General features: G+C 38.8%; 1 protein-coding gene across 3 annotated transcripts; it reads left to right on the forward strand.

Moving 5' to 3' along the window:
* Positions 1 to 31: 31 nt before the first annotated feature.
* LOC105218620 (uncharacterized) lies at positions 32 to 12,921 on the forward strand. Of its 3 annotated transcripts, XM_054226210.1 has the most exons (7): positions 32 to 435; positions 977 to 1,113; positions 4,011 to 5,201; positions 5,267 to 8,941; positions 9,062 to 9,219; positions 9,293 to 10,608; positions 10,673 to 12,921. In XM_054226210.1, exons 3-7 carry the CDS (start codon positions 4,185 to 4,187, stop codon positions 11,449 to 11,451), a joined length of 6,945 nt encoding a protein of 2,314 aa, XP_054082185.1. In that variant the 5' UTR covers positions 32 to 435; positions 977 to 1,113; positions 4,011 to 4,184; the 3' UTR covers positions 11,452 to 12,921. The 3 variants fall into 3 exon arrangements, with proteins under 3 accessions (XP_054082185.1, XP_011192620.2, XP_028900277.2); XM_011194318.3 differs by having other exon boundaries at positions 32 to 1,113; XM_029044444.2 differs by lacking the exon at positions 977 to 1,113.
* The last annotated feature ends 850 nt before the right edge of the window (positions 12,922 to 13,771 follow it).

Genomic DNA, 13,771 nt, shown 5'->3' on the forward strand with positions numbered 1-13,771 from the left:
GTCTATTCGAGGGCACTCTGTGTCGGCCATTGTCAAAATGTGTACTCTATTACTACACAATATCTAGACGTTATCGTAATTTTTCATTTCGGTGTAGAATATTTTCAACTGAATTAAGGTTAATTAAAGTGTTTGGAAATATGCAAAAATAGTGAAAAACGCAGCACAAACCAGTGTAGTAATGATTTTATAAAAAATATTCCGATTATAACGAGGATTTATTGTGAAAATCGAATGTAAAAAATTCTTTTGTGTGACCTATACGAACGGGTCTCCGTCGGACGGCCTCGCAATCGCATACACAAGCAGCAGTTGAAACATTTGCGTTACATGCTTTGGAAGGAGTGTATGGGGAAATATGTAAAAAAGGAATAAAAATTGTGTCATTAAACGTCTGTGAGTGACAGGAACGAAGTCTCATAAGGGGGAGCTAAGGTATACCTCAAGGATCAGCACTTTATAAAACGACAGTGGTTTAAGGTCGATAAGGCACCAGCACAGTAGTAACAACACAAAAAGATTTTTTAGACGTAATGACTTGGGTCATACCAATTAGTAGTTTTTCAGTTTAAACAATTGGAACAAGAAATACCATTCCATATCTTTCTGCAGTATCATTAGTGCGTGAGTGAAGAACGGTGAAATAAAATTCAATTATCTTTGTTGCTTTCGCTACGTTCCATAACTATATAAAAGTAAATACGCGTTATTTCCGTTCCACAAATTTGTCGCCATCGCATTTTGACCATAGTCAGTGTACTCGTTCCAAAGACATTTGTATGGGGAACATTGCTGTGCTCAAGTATGTGAACACCCCTTGTAACACTGTTAACAAATTTGTATAGTGATATAAAAATTGAAAAAATAAAAAATATACTGTGTTGTAACTCTGTGTGTGTGTGCTGTTAATTAATAAAGGCGTAAATTGAAATATCTCTAAAAACATATGTATTTAAATATCTACATATGCGAAAAGCAAACCACTAAAAAGGGCAAACAATTGAGTGTCGAAGTCATTGAAAACGATCGCTGTTACAAACGGTGGGAGGTGAACCAAAAACAACATTAGCAGAAAGTGTAGCACACATGTTCACAACACTGGCAGTGGTAATGGTAAGGTTTGGTTAAGTTAACCAGTTGGTCACCATATATAATGTTTACATATTTACAACTGGAATATTTGACAACTTACAACCAGATCTATACACGTTTTTATAGGGACACGTGCAATTAATTTAATACAATCATTATTACCAATATCATTCGTTTAGTTAGATTTTTTCGAATCAATGTGATGAAAGCATTTGCTTGCGTATTGGTGATTGTGTAGGAGTTGTACTCCTTGATTTTTTTTAAGAAAAATCAATAAGGGTAGCATTTCATACCTTTTACTCTACATCGCATTTTTTATGACCAAGTCGTTGTGCCAAGTTTATCCAAATTTCGGTTGCTCATTCGTTTACCTCATTGTGTGAGTGCTTGTGAATTAGTTTATTGGGTTATGCATAGATTTTTTTACATTGAGAGCAGTACAAAAAGTATTTATTCGGAAGTGTTGGTACTCGGCATCGCAACAGAATCTACCTGTTCCTTTTGATTTTCATATTTTCTTGTTCTCCCGGCACACCATTTTGACTGTTTCGTCTTCCATTTCATCTGTGTATAATACCAGTGGTACATTTTGCTTCTTTGTTGTTTGTATTTCAGATTTCTTGGTTGTATTATTATTCGCCACACCGTGTCAGCACTACCTCATTTGTACAATATCTATATATGTTAATACATACATAAGTATGGACGTATATAACAATTTGTATACATATATTGTATTAATACAGTGTCGAACATGTATTTCAAGCTTTAAATGTTTAACTTTATTTTTGTTTTTATCTGGTACTTTGTTGTACGTTTGCTTATTCCTCTTGTTCATTTAGTTCCTTAACCACTGAGTTTACATGTGTTTGTTTGCTTTTACCGTCATTATTACCGTCTGCTGCACCCCATACGCTATACATACATATATAAATTGATCGCTGAAGATGCGCATAGTAGAAACAACAATATAATAATGCTTAACCAGTGCTACGTCGGTATACTTATGTACTTAGTACATATGAATATATGTCTCATTGCCTTCTGTCAACGTTGTGTATGTGTAAGTATAACCAGTGTGCTTCAATGTGCACTTCACCATACAAATTGGGTTCTCTTTACTGCCCCATGCTTTGTTTTTTCTCCTAACCAGTGATACGGTTATTTACACATGAAAGAATATATCTTTATCGAGTTTTGTTTTTGAGGAACTCTTGAGAATCACCTCATTGCCAAACCCCTTTTCCCCATGTACATACATACATACATATAACTTACACATAGTCACCATATAATTTTTTGTAAACATTCATGCTGATGTTTGTATTTGTGTTGATATATAGTCAACATAGTAGATAATTTCTCGGTTTATTAAACCACACAGTCATATTCTTGGACATACATATGCATATGTGCATATATAATTGCATTTCATTCGCATCTTCGGCTCGTGTGATCGTATTCATACATTTCTTTTTTTTGATTTCTTCTTTGTTTCCATAAACGTATGTCTTCTATCTTCCTTGAGCAAAGGATATGATTAGTTGAACTCCTTTTCATCGAAGAGAGGAACTCAAATAAATGAGTATCATAATTATCGTTGCCATAATTTAGCCTTTCAGATACCACATTTATAATTTTTCTGTGCTCGTTTTATGTGTGAAGGTATGATGACTTTAGTACGTGGTTACTCGTGTGATAAACGCCATACAGGGTAATTTAAATATAGTCGATTTGGTATTCAATTTGAAGGTCACAATCGAATAACGACCCCAATTGTTGTTTATTTTATTAATTCATATTTTATTGAGTCGGCAACAAGCATGTGAGACAAAACATACCAACAAGTTTTGTTTTGACTTTTGGTAACTAAGAATAAAAAATCTTTGTTCTTGAAAAAAAAAATGTTAACTTTGGTTGTGATGAAAATTGGTATAATCGCGTTAATAAAATATTATACAAGAGAGCTGAGATTATTTTAATTATTATTTCAATTTAACTTTATTACTTATTCTTATTCACTGGTTATTCGTTTTTATGTGGTGGGTCCCAAGCCCTACGCACAACCGCATAAGCGGGATTCGCCTTCTCACTTTAGCTCGCTTCCAGACGGATGTCTGTTGGCTACCCAGAGGATACTTGGTCTAAGACCGGAAGTTGTGAGCTGCTTGAGCCACATGTAAAAGAATCGTTCCTGGCCACTCCCAAGTGAATGGCAGTCAGAAACTTTCCTCACTTACGTGAACTTCTACATATGACTCCATCCTCCGGCGCGGCTACGCTGGCTGGGTCATGTTGTTCGAATGGATGAAAGTGCCCCAGCTCTGAAAGTTTTCGATGCAGTACCCGCTGGTGGAAGCCGAGGAAGAGGGAGACCTCCACTCCGGTGGAAGGACCAGGTGGAGAAGGACCTGTCTTCACTTGGTATTACCAATTGGCGCCAAACCGCCAAAAGGAGAGATGCGTGGCGCACTGTTGTGGACTCGGCTATAACCGCGTAAGCGGTTTCTACGCCAGTTAAGAAGAAGAAGAACTTTATTACTTTACTTTAATAATTTTGCATTATTAAGATTATGTTTTTAGTTTGGCGTAATATCAAGTCGCGTAATTTAAAAAAAAATGACTGGATAGGGCAAAGTTACAATATGTTAAAAAAACCTTTTCATTTGATAGCTTAAGAGATTGAAAATAAAATCAAATAAAATGAAATATGAATAACGGGTACACACTTATTAGGAATATGGTCAATCGGATTTTCTGGTGCATAAAGTGATATTGAGTCTATAAAATTGATATTTCAAATACAAAATAGATAATTCTCTTTTATCATTATAATAGAAAAATTGTTCTTATATACTTCAATACTACACATACAAAGTTTTATACAAATTAAATAATTTCATGAATTTTTTTTCTAGATTTATGTAACCTCGCTTAATTTACTGATGTTCTAACGAAGATGGCTAACGAAGGAACTGCACCGATTTTATGATTTCAAGCCATTCTGTCTTGAAGTAATTACTGCAACAGCATTATCATATTAAACTTTATACATACAACGATCACGAAGCGTAGAAATAAAAACACACAAAATGGGGGAAAACGTACAGTGTCCGGTATGCACACTATTCCTGCATGCGGGCATGAATCTCTCAGATCATTTAGAGACACATCCTAAAGAGCAAGTCATTAAGGCACTTGTGCAAATGACAATTTCGGGGAGTGGTGGCAGTGCTGCGAGCTCCGCACTGGCGGCCTCCTTAAGTGGCGGTAGCACACCCAAAACTGATCCGGATGAAAACCCAAATCCCGCACCGATATCGTCGTCGATATCTGATTCTGATGCCACCAGCAATTCGGCGACGAGCGGTACATCTAATTATGCCGCTTCTGACACAACCCAAATTAGTAGTCAGAGTTTTGCAAATGCATTTTGTGGCATATCTGCAATAAATAAATCGTCGTCGTCAAATGCAAGCGCTGCTGCAACAACATCGGCTTTAAGGTCACCAGTTGACGCAACGGTAAACACAAACAATAAGAATCTAGATGATAAACGGGAAATTAAAATTGATGCAGGTAGTGGAAGCGATAAAGTTCAAGGTTCCGTGGCAACGGTAGTGCCTGCTAACGGTATTGCACAAGTTCAGCTACCTAGTCAATTTGATGATTATGCGGCTAATAGATACCACCAAATGCAACAAAAACAATTAGCAACAAGTCAATTAGAGCAGCGACACCAGCAACAACAACAGCAAAAGAATCAATTGCAAAAACAAAAACAGCACTTGGATGGTGCAAGTGGCCACATTGAAATCGCACAACAGCGCAATATTTTGCCACCACCGCCCCCACCAATGGTGTCAATGCCACTAGTGGTCGGTCAAGTGCCAAACAAACTCTTACATCAATCACATACAAACAATTTATTTGCAAGCAATGTTGCCCCACATCGTCACATACAAATGCATCCGATCCAGCAGCCGCATCAACAGCTCCAACATCAGTATCAACAACAGCAACAAGCGCATAATCAACAACAACAACAGCAACAGAACCTCAAAATATATTATTCAAATGCTTTGCCAACACCACCGCCTGCGCTACAGGTACGTCTGACGTGAAATTGATTTGTATGTATTTTTTTCAATTAATTTTTTATTTTCATTTTCAGCTATTTCCATTCCACCATGCATCAACACAATTGCAACATCAGAAACCACCGCCTGCTTATGGCACAGCGATAAGTCAAATTCGATCTCAAAATAACCAAAACAAAAATAAGCATGCCACTGCAGACAAAAATCACATACAACAACACCAGCAATTACAACAACAACCGCACCAGCAACCACAGCATCATCAGCAGTTAGCGCGTCAGATGCAGCAGCGTGCCACAATGCAACCCACACAATCACAGACATCAACGAACTGCACGCCATCATTGCATCTGCACCAACAGCAACAACAACACGCATTGGCAAATATGCCAACAGTAAGCGCGAAACCTACCAGCGGCGCAAAACCAAATGAATTGCTACCACCACCGCCACCACGCACACCAACAACCAACATGCAACAGCTTCATCAACCACAATTGCCACATTCGGTGTCACATTTTGGCGCTCCGGTCAAAACTATGCCAGCCGCACAGCAACGTGTTCCAACAGATTGCAGCGACACCAGCGCCACAGCAACAAGTCAAACACTTTCTTCATCAACGGCTGTGACTGCTTCGGCAACGGCAACGGCCACGACACCAGCCATTGCCACCATGACATCATCACCTGGCATACGACAAATATCGTCTCCATACAATTCATTGCTTATGACAGCGGCGCAATCTCCTTCCTCATCTTCAGTATTACGCTACGCTGAGTCACCGGTGGCGCACTATTTGGAACGAGATAACGGTGATTTTATAGTGCAAGAAACACCGAAACACATTGTGGAATGCGTTGAGAAGGACAATGGTGAATTTTCGGTAATTGAGCGTATATATCAGTCGCCGTTAAGCGTTTTGCATATACACGAAGATAATGAGAAAGAAGACGATGATGATGCAGATGATGATGATAACAGTGATATTAAAGACAACGATAACAAGAAGGTTTCACCAACCGATGATACTACAAAAGCAAATGAAGTTGTACCAATGGATATTGAATCCGGAGAAAATCCGTCAGATGAGCAATTACGGAAAAATACAAAATCTGAAGTGGATACGGAGGCGCAAGAAAATGAAGCAGAATTAAGTAGCAATAAGAGCACTGCATCAGTTGATGGAAAGGTACAATCAAAAATATTCGGTAGTGATAGAGCAGAAATGACAAGCACCAGTTGCAGCAGCGATAGATCAACACCTCTGCATTGTGCAAATACGAGTTCTGCCCAAGTAGATGTGAGCAGCGAGACCAGTACATCATCGAATTCGAGTGCAAATATTAATAACGAATCGAATGTGATGCCCAGCTGTTCCACAACAAATTCCAACCAAACTCATAGTTCGTCAGGGTCATCGCGGAAACGTAGTTCGAAAAACACGATTACTGTGCTGAGTGATGTGCAGCTAAATTTAGACGAATACCTCGATTTGGTCGGTAATATAATAGCGTCTAGTAAAATAACAGCGAAAAGTAATGCATTACCGGGCACCATGCCCATTCCTTTGCTGAAAGTCGAAAAAGAGGAGCCGCCCGATGATGACTACGAATCGCAGACGCCACAACAAGATCAACAAAAGTACGCTGAACGAAAACAAGAGTATTTCGAAATACAAAAACCGCTTAACGATTTCCAAGCACCAACCGTAATTGAACCACCTACAATCGCCAACAAAAATGAGACTGAAAAAATAGTTGAAAATAATTGTAGTAGCAATAAGGTTAGAATAAATGACAGTAGTGACAATGTAAAAACAGCTGACAATGCCGTCATGCCAACAACAACATCGGCCACTGGTACGCCGACATGCGCAAGTCACGTGACCAGTGTTATACGCATGGCAACAACTAGTCAACAACAGCAGACTCAAAAGGATTTGGTGCTACAACCAACAGCTGCTTCAGATGCAACGGAACCACAATCACAACATATGTTTGATGACAAGGCTGCATTGGCAGCGCAACCACAAGTAACATCAATAATTATACAAGATCTATCGCGCCAACATATTATACAACTTCAAGATGAGCATCACGCGCATAGAAATCAACAGCAGCCACATCATGCCATGGAAGACCCTAATGGCTTGTTGCAGCAGCAAGTGGATCCTCCGAATTCCAAAGCAGAGGGGCAACCACTGTTGCACACACGAGCACCAACCTCAACCACACTGCCAGTGCAGAAAAGAGGCCCAAAGAAGCTGATTATCAAGCCAAAAGCAACAAAGACTGATGCAAATGCTAACCTCAACAGCAACAACACGAATTCCCATTCCCACAGGAATGCGAATGTTAAGGATATAAATAGTCAAATAATCATTGAAGAAGCACTATGCGAACTACCGACAACTTCGACAAAAGCACAAATGGAAATGCAAGAAAAAATGCGGCAATCACAGCAAGAGCAAGAGCAACCAACGCATCATACAATCGCACAGAAATTGATCAAAAGTGAACCGAGTTCTTCAGGGTACGACAGCAATACCAATAGAATCAGCATTAATGGCAACAATTCGGGACACAGCATACTTGAGAATCACCTAACCTCAAATATGGATAATAATTGTGGGCCCATTATACAATGTAAGACCGAACAAGTGGGGAGCGCGCAGGAAGCGCAAACAAACTTCTTGCAACCTTTCAAGGAGGAAGATAAAGACGTCAGCAACTCCAACGATAATGCTGCTGCGACTGATGATGCACGCGTTTTGTTGGATTTCGCAAATTCAAAGAAACACGAAGCTACACATAACGTCGCGACTAATTTTCTCTCTGCCACTTCGATCTTCTCAAACTCAGCAGGTAAAGTGAATGAGCCAAAGTCAGCTACGATACTCCCTAATACCAATACAAGCAGTACGGAGTCACATGCCGCCTTGCGTTGCGAAGACGAATTTATAGCGCATGATGATGTGCAAGAAGTAGTCATTTCGTCGTCATATTCTCAATCGCAATCAGCTTCAGATGTACCCACAAGTGCTACCAGTAGCACCACCACTTCCCACGTCAGGGATTTAAATGTTGCGTTGCAGCATCAGCAACAACAACAGCATCATCATCATCAACAGCTGCAACAACAACAACAGCAGCAACAACAGCTGCAGCACAACTTCACCGATTATCCATTCAGTTTTCTTTACGGTCATGGTGGGAGCGTCAGTGGCGCCCCAGCCGATACGAAAGGCGGTAATTTCTCAGCCATCTATCAGCAGGCGGCACAAGATGCTACTACAGCAGCAACACTTGCCTCTGGCAGCAATACTATACACACAGATGATTCTACCAGTTCCACGCAACAACAACAAGCACATACCAGTCACTTTGGCGGCGTACATGGTGGTAGCGGTGAAATGGGCAGCACTGCATCGCATTGGTATCACCATGCGTTGGCCACAGCAAATGCTGACTTCGAAGCGGCGCTGGGTGTCGATTGCAATGCAGCGGTCGACGGCGGTGATGTGGGTAAATACTTGGATCTCGATTCTTGCAAGCGTGAGGTTTTGGTTGGTATGCCAGGTGCACCGTCTTCAACTTCATCATCGTTTGCTGCTGCCACGGAGAGCAGTTTGGCTGGCGGTTGCACGGCTGACGCCCTGAATATACGCACTGATGAAAAGATGCCAGCCAAGGGCGAGATTTCTGGACAGGAAAGCAACTGCGACATAGAAAACTCGTGGAGTCAGCCGGTGAGTAGAGAAGACTTATATTGTTTTTAACTCATGCTCCATTGGGGCTGTTCATTCATCAATTTACTTATTTACAATGTTATTTAAAGTTTAATAACAATTAATTTTTATTAAATATAGATGTATGGCGAGATTTCTGCACGATTTTTCAAAACTACCTTTCCCGGCATATTCCAGCATGAGAATGGTTGGAATCATGACGAGTATTTCACTGTACAGGATTTGAGCGCCTCAGCTGCGCCCACTGGTGCGGCACCCTCTAACCGCCCAGGCAAAAGGTCAGCATATAACTTTGTAATACACAACAATTAATATATTTAATAATATTTTAACTCTTTTTTCCTGGATTAGCTTCGATTTTCGTCTTCCTTTGGAAGCAACTACCTCAGCTGCAGCAAATGCCACCGGCAGCGGCAATAGTAATTTTCAGCTATTCGCACGACACACGGATGCCCTGCCATCCACATCAACATCCAATAAAAAGAAACGAAAGCGTGACACTCATGTTGGTGGTGGTGGTGGTGGTAGCAGTGGTGCTGGCAGAGTTGAAAAGGCGACTGTCTCACGTGTACAACCAACCGCCACAATTACATCACAACAGTTATTATTCCCCCAGCCACAGAATAGTCAACAGCTGCAGGCGCATGAACAGTTACAACCATCAAGTCAAAACGCTGAATCTGCAACTTCATCAACAGCCGCCGCTGCAGGCGCCAACGGCACGCCCACCTTGGGTGCAGATCAAAGGCGGCCGCGCAAGAAAGTCTATCAGTGTACACATTGCACAGCGGAGTTCCCCAAACTGAAGGATCGCAATTCACATATGATACTCCAGCACAACTATGTGCGTCAGAATCGCCGATTGATATGTGTTCAACGCCCGGATGCAGCTGCCAGTGCGGCCGCACCTGATGCCCTTCCCTCATCATCCAATGCCGTTGCTGGCGGCGTGGACAATGTCGTAGTCGTAAATATGGCTGAGGGGTGTAGTAGTTCACTTGTACGTTCCGATAGCATGGAATTTCTGGAAGACTCCAAACAGGACATCGTCAAAATTGAGGTAGAAAATGCGTACCAGCCATTAGCTGCCTCGGCTGCGGTTGTGGCAACAGCTGCGTCTACGTCCACAGCAGGCAGCGGTGAGAGCATCGACGCCAAGCCAGAGCTGGTGGATGACAAGAAAAGTATGGCATTATTGCCAGCGAGCAGTCTAAATATAGGCGGCGGCGTTGGTGATATCGCCGGCGAGGCATTGGATACAAAGCCGCTATTACAACCATTGGCAATGACCACACCAGCCACTAAATTGGCGGCGCTTTATCGCATGTTGGTTTCCTATAACATCTCGACACTGAAAGATAGCCATAACCTAAGTGAAATGGAACAGAAACTCATTGAGCAATCGATCTTCTTCTGTTACGTGTGCCGACGCAATTTCTCTTCGGTCAAATTATACGATGCACATCTGAACGAGCATCCCGCCGAATGTTTTACGTGTGGCAAAACGTTTCAGCGTTGGAAGAATTTCTCACTACATTTGAAACGCCACTTGGGCTGGAAGGAGTTTGGTTGTAATGTGTGTGACAAGAAGTTTGTGGTGCGTAGCGCATTGGTGGAGCACATGCGCATGCACACCGGACACACGCCGCTCAAGTGCAAAGTGTGCGGTAAGTTTTCAATTTGCAAACCTCAAAATAATAAACACATACTAATTTTCCATTTTCATTCCAGGCAAATACTTCAAGCGTTACTCGAATTTGACACAGCATCGCAAGCGGCACGGCAAGCAAATCATCCGGAAGAAGGAGTACGTTTGCCATTGCGGCGAGGTGTTGCCATCAAAGGCGCGTTTCCTCTGGCACAAGGAGACACACGATGCCAAGCCGAAATGTTGTCCATACTGTTGTGATCGCTTTGTGCATGCGAACTCCTTGCGCCGGCACATACGTTTAGCGCACTCCGACAAGTTTGATTACGCCGAGCCGATGGAGTGTCCACTGTGCAAGCAAACCTTTGCCAAGTCCTCCATTAAGGCACACATGGCCACACACTCGATGGACACACAACACGACTGTGCTATCTGCAATAAGTCCTTCTCCACCAAATGGAATTTGAAGATACACTCGTGGGTGCATGCCAATCGCACATCGAAACCATTCAAATGTGAACACTGCCCCAAAGCGTTTGTGCGCGAGGTGGACTTCAAGAATCACATGAATGCACACAAACAAATCAAGCCGTACACGTGCGAGTATTGCGGTTGCAAATTCATAAGGAAATACAATTACATGCGACATCGACGCGAGCATCACGGCAATAAGAAGTTCACCTGTGACCTGTGCAAAAAGTCCTTCCATCGGCATTACTATCTCATCGAACATCGACGCATACATACAGGCGAACGGCCATTTCAGTGCACCATATGCGGCAAGAGTTCCACAACGAAGACCAATCACAACAAACACTTAAAAATACATCATTCGCGTGATCCATTCACCGTTGAGGCGTAAAATGATAGTAGAAATTGATTGTGGCGTATCATGGTTTTAAGAAGGTTTTTCTCTCTTAATATCTTCGTATATGTGTCTGTAATTTAAATGAGTATTATAAATATTACTGAATTAATGAATAACGAATTAATGCGGTAAGTAGTTGTTTAGGCTAAAATTTACATATGTGTGTGTTGAAGCTGCAGCAAATCAGTAGTGTGTTAAAGCAATACATGAATATATGTAGAAGTGCACAAGCCATTTTCAGTTGGAATTCGCTTTAAATAAGTTAAGTTCACTCAAATACTAATTTGCTAAAAATGTAAGCATGAATAATTTTATAAAATCATACGATTTACCAAGTATTGGCACAAATGTTGATAAATTTTCAAAAATAGTTTAAGAAAATTGTTTTCCTCTTAGCTTATAAACGGCTAATGAACTTTTCGAGTCTCAAACTTGACTTTCTTTTAAAAACTAAGTTAAAAATTATTAAAAACTAAAAAAAAAATTATTAATTTTTTTTAGAAAAAATATTCCTGGCGAATATTAAAATGTTATAAATCATTAGCTGCATTGGAGCTGGGTACGCATTAGCGGTAAATTTTATATGTGATTTTGGTTTTACGCAATTAAAAGAAAAAAATAATTTAATTTGTGCCCATTGTGAATGCAGTTTTTTTCAAAAAAAAAAAAAATGATTTTATTTGCAAAAATACGCCATGCACTAGCTTAGTATGCTTGAAATCTAATTGTATATATAATTTAGTTTTAAGTTTGTCAAAATCTCTAACAAAAACAAAAACAAAAACCAGAATATTAAATTGATAACAGAAACGGAAAAAAATTAAACAAATATTACAAAAATTTCATTTTTTAAGAAGAAGAAATATTTTATTTAACAAATGGAATAATTCCAACAAATTTTAGCTTAATTTTCTCTTCACCCCTAACCTCAATCACTGGCTTTTTTGATTTTGTTATTCGTTTTTAGGTGTTTATTGTATGGATTTTCAATAATTTTGCTTTAACATTGAATACCTTATTTTCCTCCAACTTTTATTTATATAAGCATTTAAATTTATTTGCTTAATTTTGCATAAGTTCCTGAATTAAAAAAAAAATAAAAAAAATTTAATTGAAGCTTTGGTATATAATAGCTTTTTCGCATTTTATTAGCTTGTTTTATTCAATTTCTGCATAAATATGCTTATATAGTCTCCATCTGAAAATGGTTTAGCAAATTATAGTCTATATATGTATGTATTTCATAAAAAAAAGTTAGTTATTTGAAAATCAATTGTCATGCGCATTGGATTACACATTTCATAATCAAATATGAATAGCGGTTATTAGGACGTTTATGAAATTTTGAAAATCTACACATTCACATAGCATGTATTTTCTTTATCATAGTTACAAAACAAAAAATAACAAACATTGAATGTATCGAACTTATTATAGCAAGTTATAGGAATAGCAAATTGTGCATCATCAACTCTTCAACAACATTTAACTAAATTAAACATTATATGTATGATTCATATATACCTATAAATATTATTTAAGTTTCCAAAGAAGCAACAGACAATTACAAACGTTTTCTGCATATGATTTAAGTTAGTAATTAGATCAAACATTTGTTGCTTAATGCAACCAATGACACTTAAACAAAAAAAAATTGAATGAAAATTCTGTTTAAAATTGCATGCGCAACTTCTTCAAGTTTTTTATACTTAAATTGCGTGATGCAGTAATTTGGTAAACTATTAATTTTAAAAAATATAGAGTTTATCAACGAATTGTGTTTAAAACCCGAAATTTTTTAAAAATTTACACATTTTCACGCGTCAGTGTATGAAAATTATTTACACTTAATAGAAAGCTATGCACTTTAAGCGCGCGAAAATAATAGAATATGCAAAATTTTTCATAAAATTTATAATTTTTTTCAGAATTTTACTGTTATATTTTCTTTTTAATACGGTAAAATTCTACTCTGCCAACTTCCACTTGGCAAATTTGATTAAATTTGCGTAGCATTAGCATTAATTTTAGTTGTTAAGCAATTTCACTTACACTTTAACCGAATTAAGTTTAAGTTGCCCTTATTGAATTGGAAATTACTGTTTTATTTAAGCATATTATAATATGTTGTTATTATATAGAAAAACCATTATTTTTGTTTTCAATTACTTTGAGTTCAATTGATTTACAATTAACGCCTTAAATATGTAATCTATATGAGATATACATATAATTTTAAAAATCATTTGATAATTTATCATTTAAAATAGCATTAACTTGTACTATAGCAATAAAAAAATAAATAAAAATTTAA

This window comes from Zeugodacus cucurbitae, chromosome 2 (assembly GCF_028554725.1).
Source record: "Zeugodacus cucurbitae isolate PBARC_wt_2022May chromosome 2, idZeuCucr1.2, whole genome shotgun sequence".
In the NCBI taxonomy this organism is placed as follows: Eukaryota; Metazoa; Arthropoda; class Insecta; order Diptera; family Tephritidae; genus Zeugodacus; species Zeugodacus cucurbitae.

What these genes read in the sequence shown, in the direction of transcription:
- LOC105218620 (XM_011194318.3), top strand. Translation starts at nt 4,185, where the DNA reads ATGGGGGAAAACGTACAGTGTCCGGTATGCACACTATTCCTGCATGCG. An exon ending in TCTAACCGCCCAGGCAAAAG is followed by an intron (nt 9,220 to 9,292) that starts GTCAGCATATAA and finishes TTCCTGGATTAG; the next exon opens with CTTCGATTTTCGTCTTCCTT. An exon ending in GCTCAAGTGCAAAGTGTGCG is followed by an intron (nt 10,609 to 10,672) that starts GTAAGTTTTCAA and finishes TTTTCATTCCAG; the next exon opens with GCAAATACTTCAAGCGTTAC.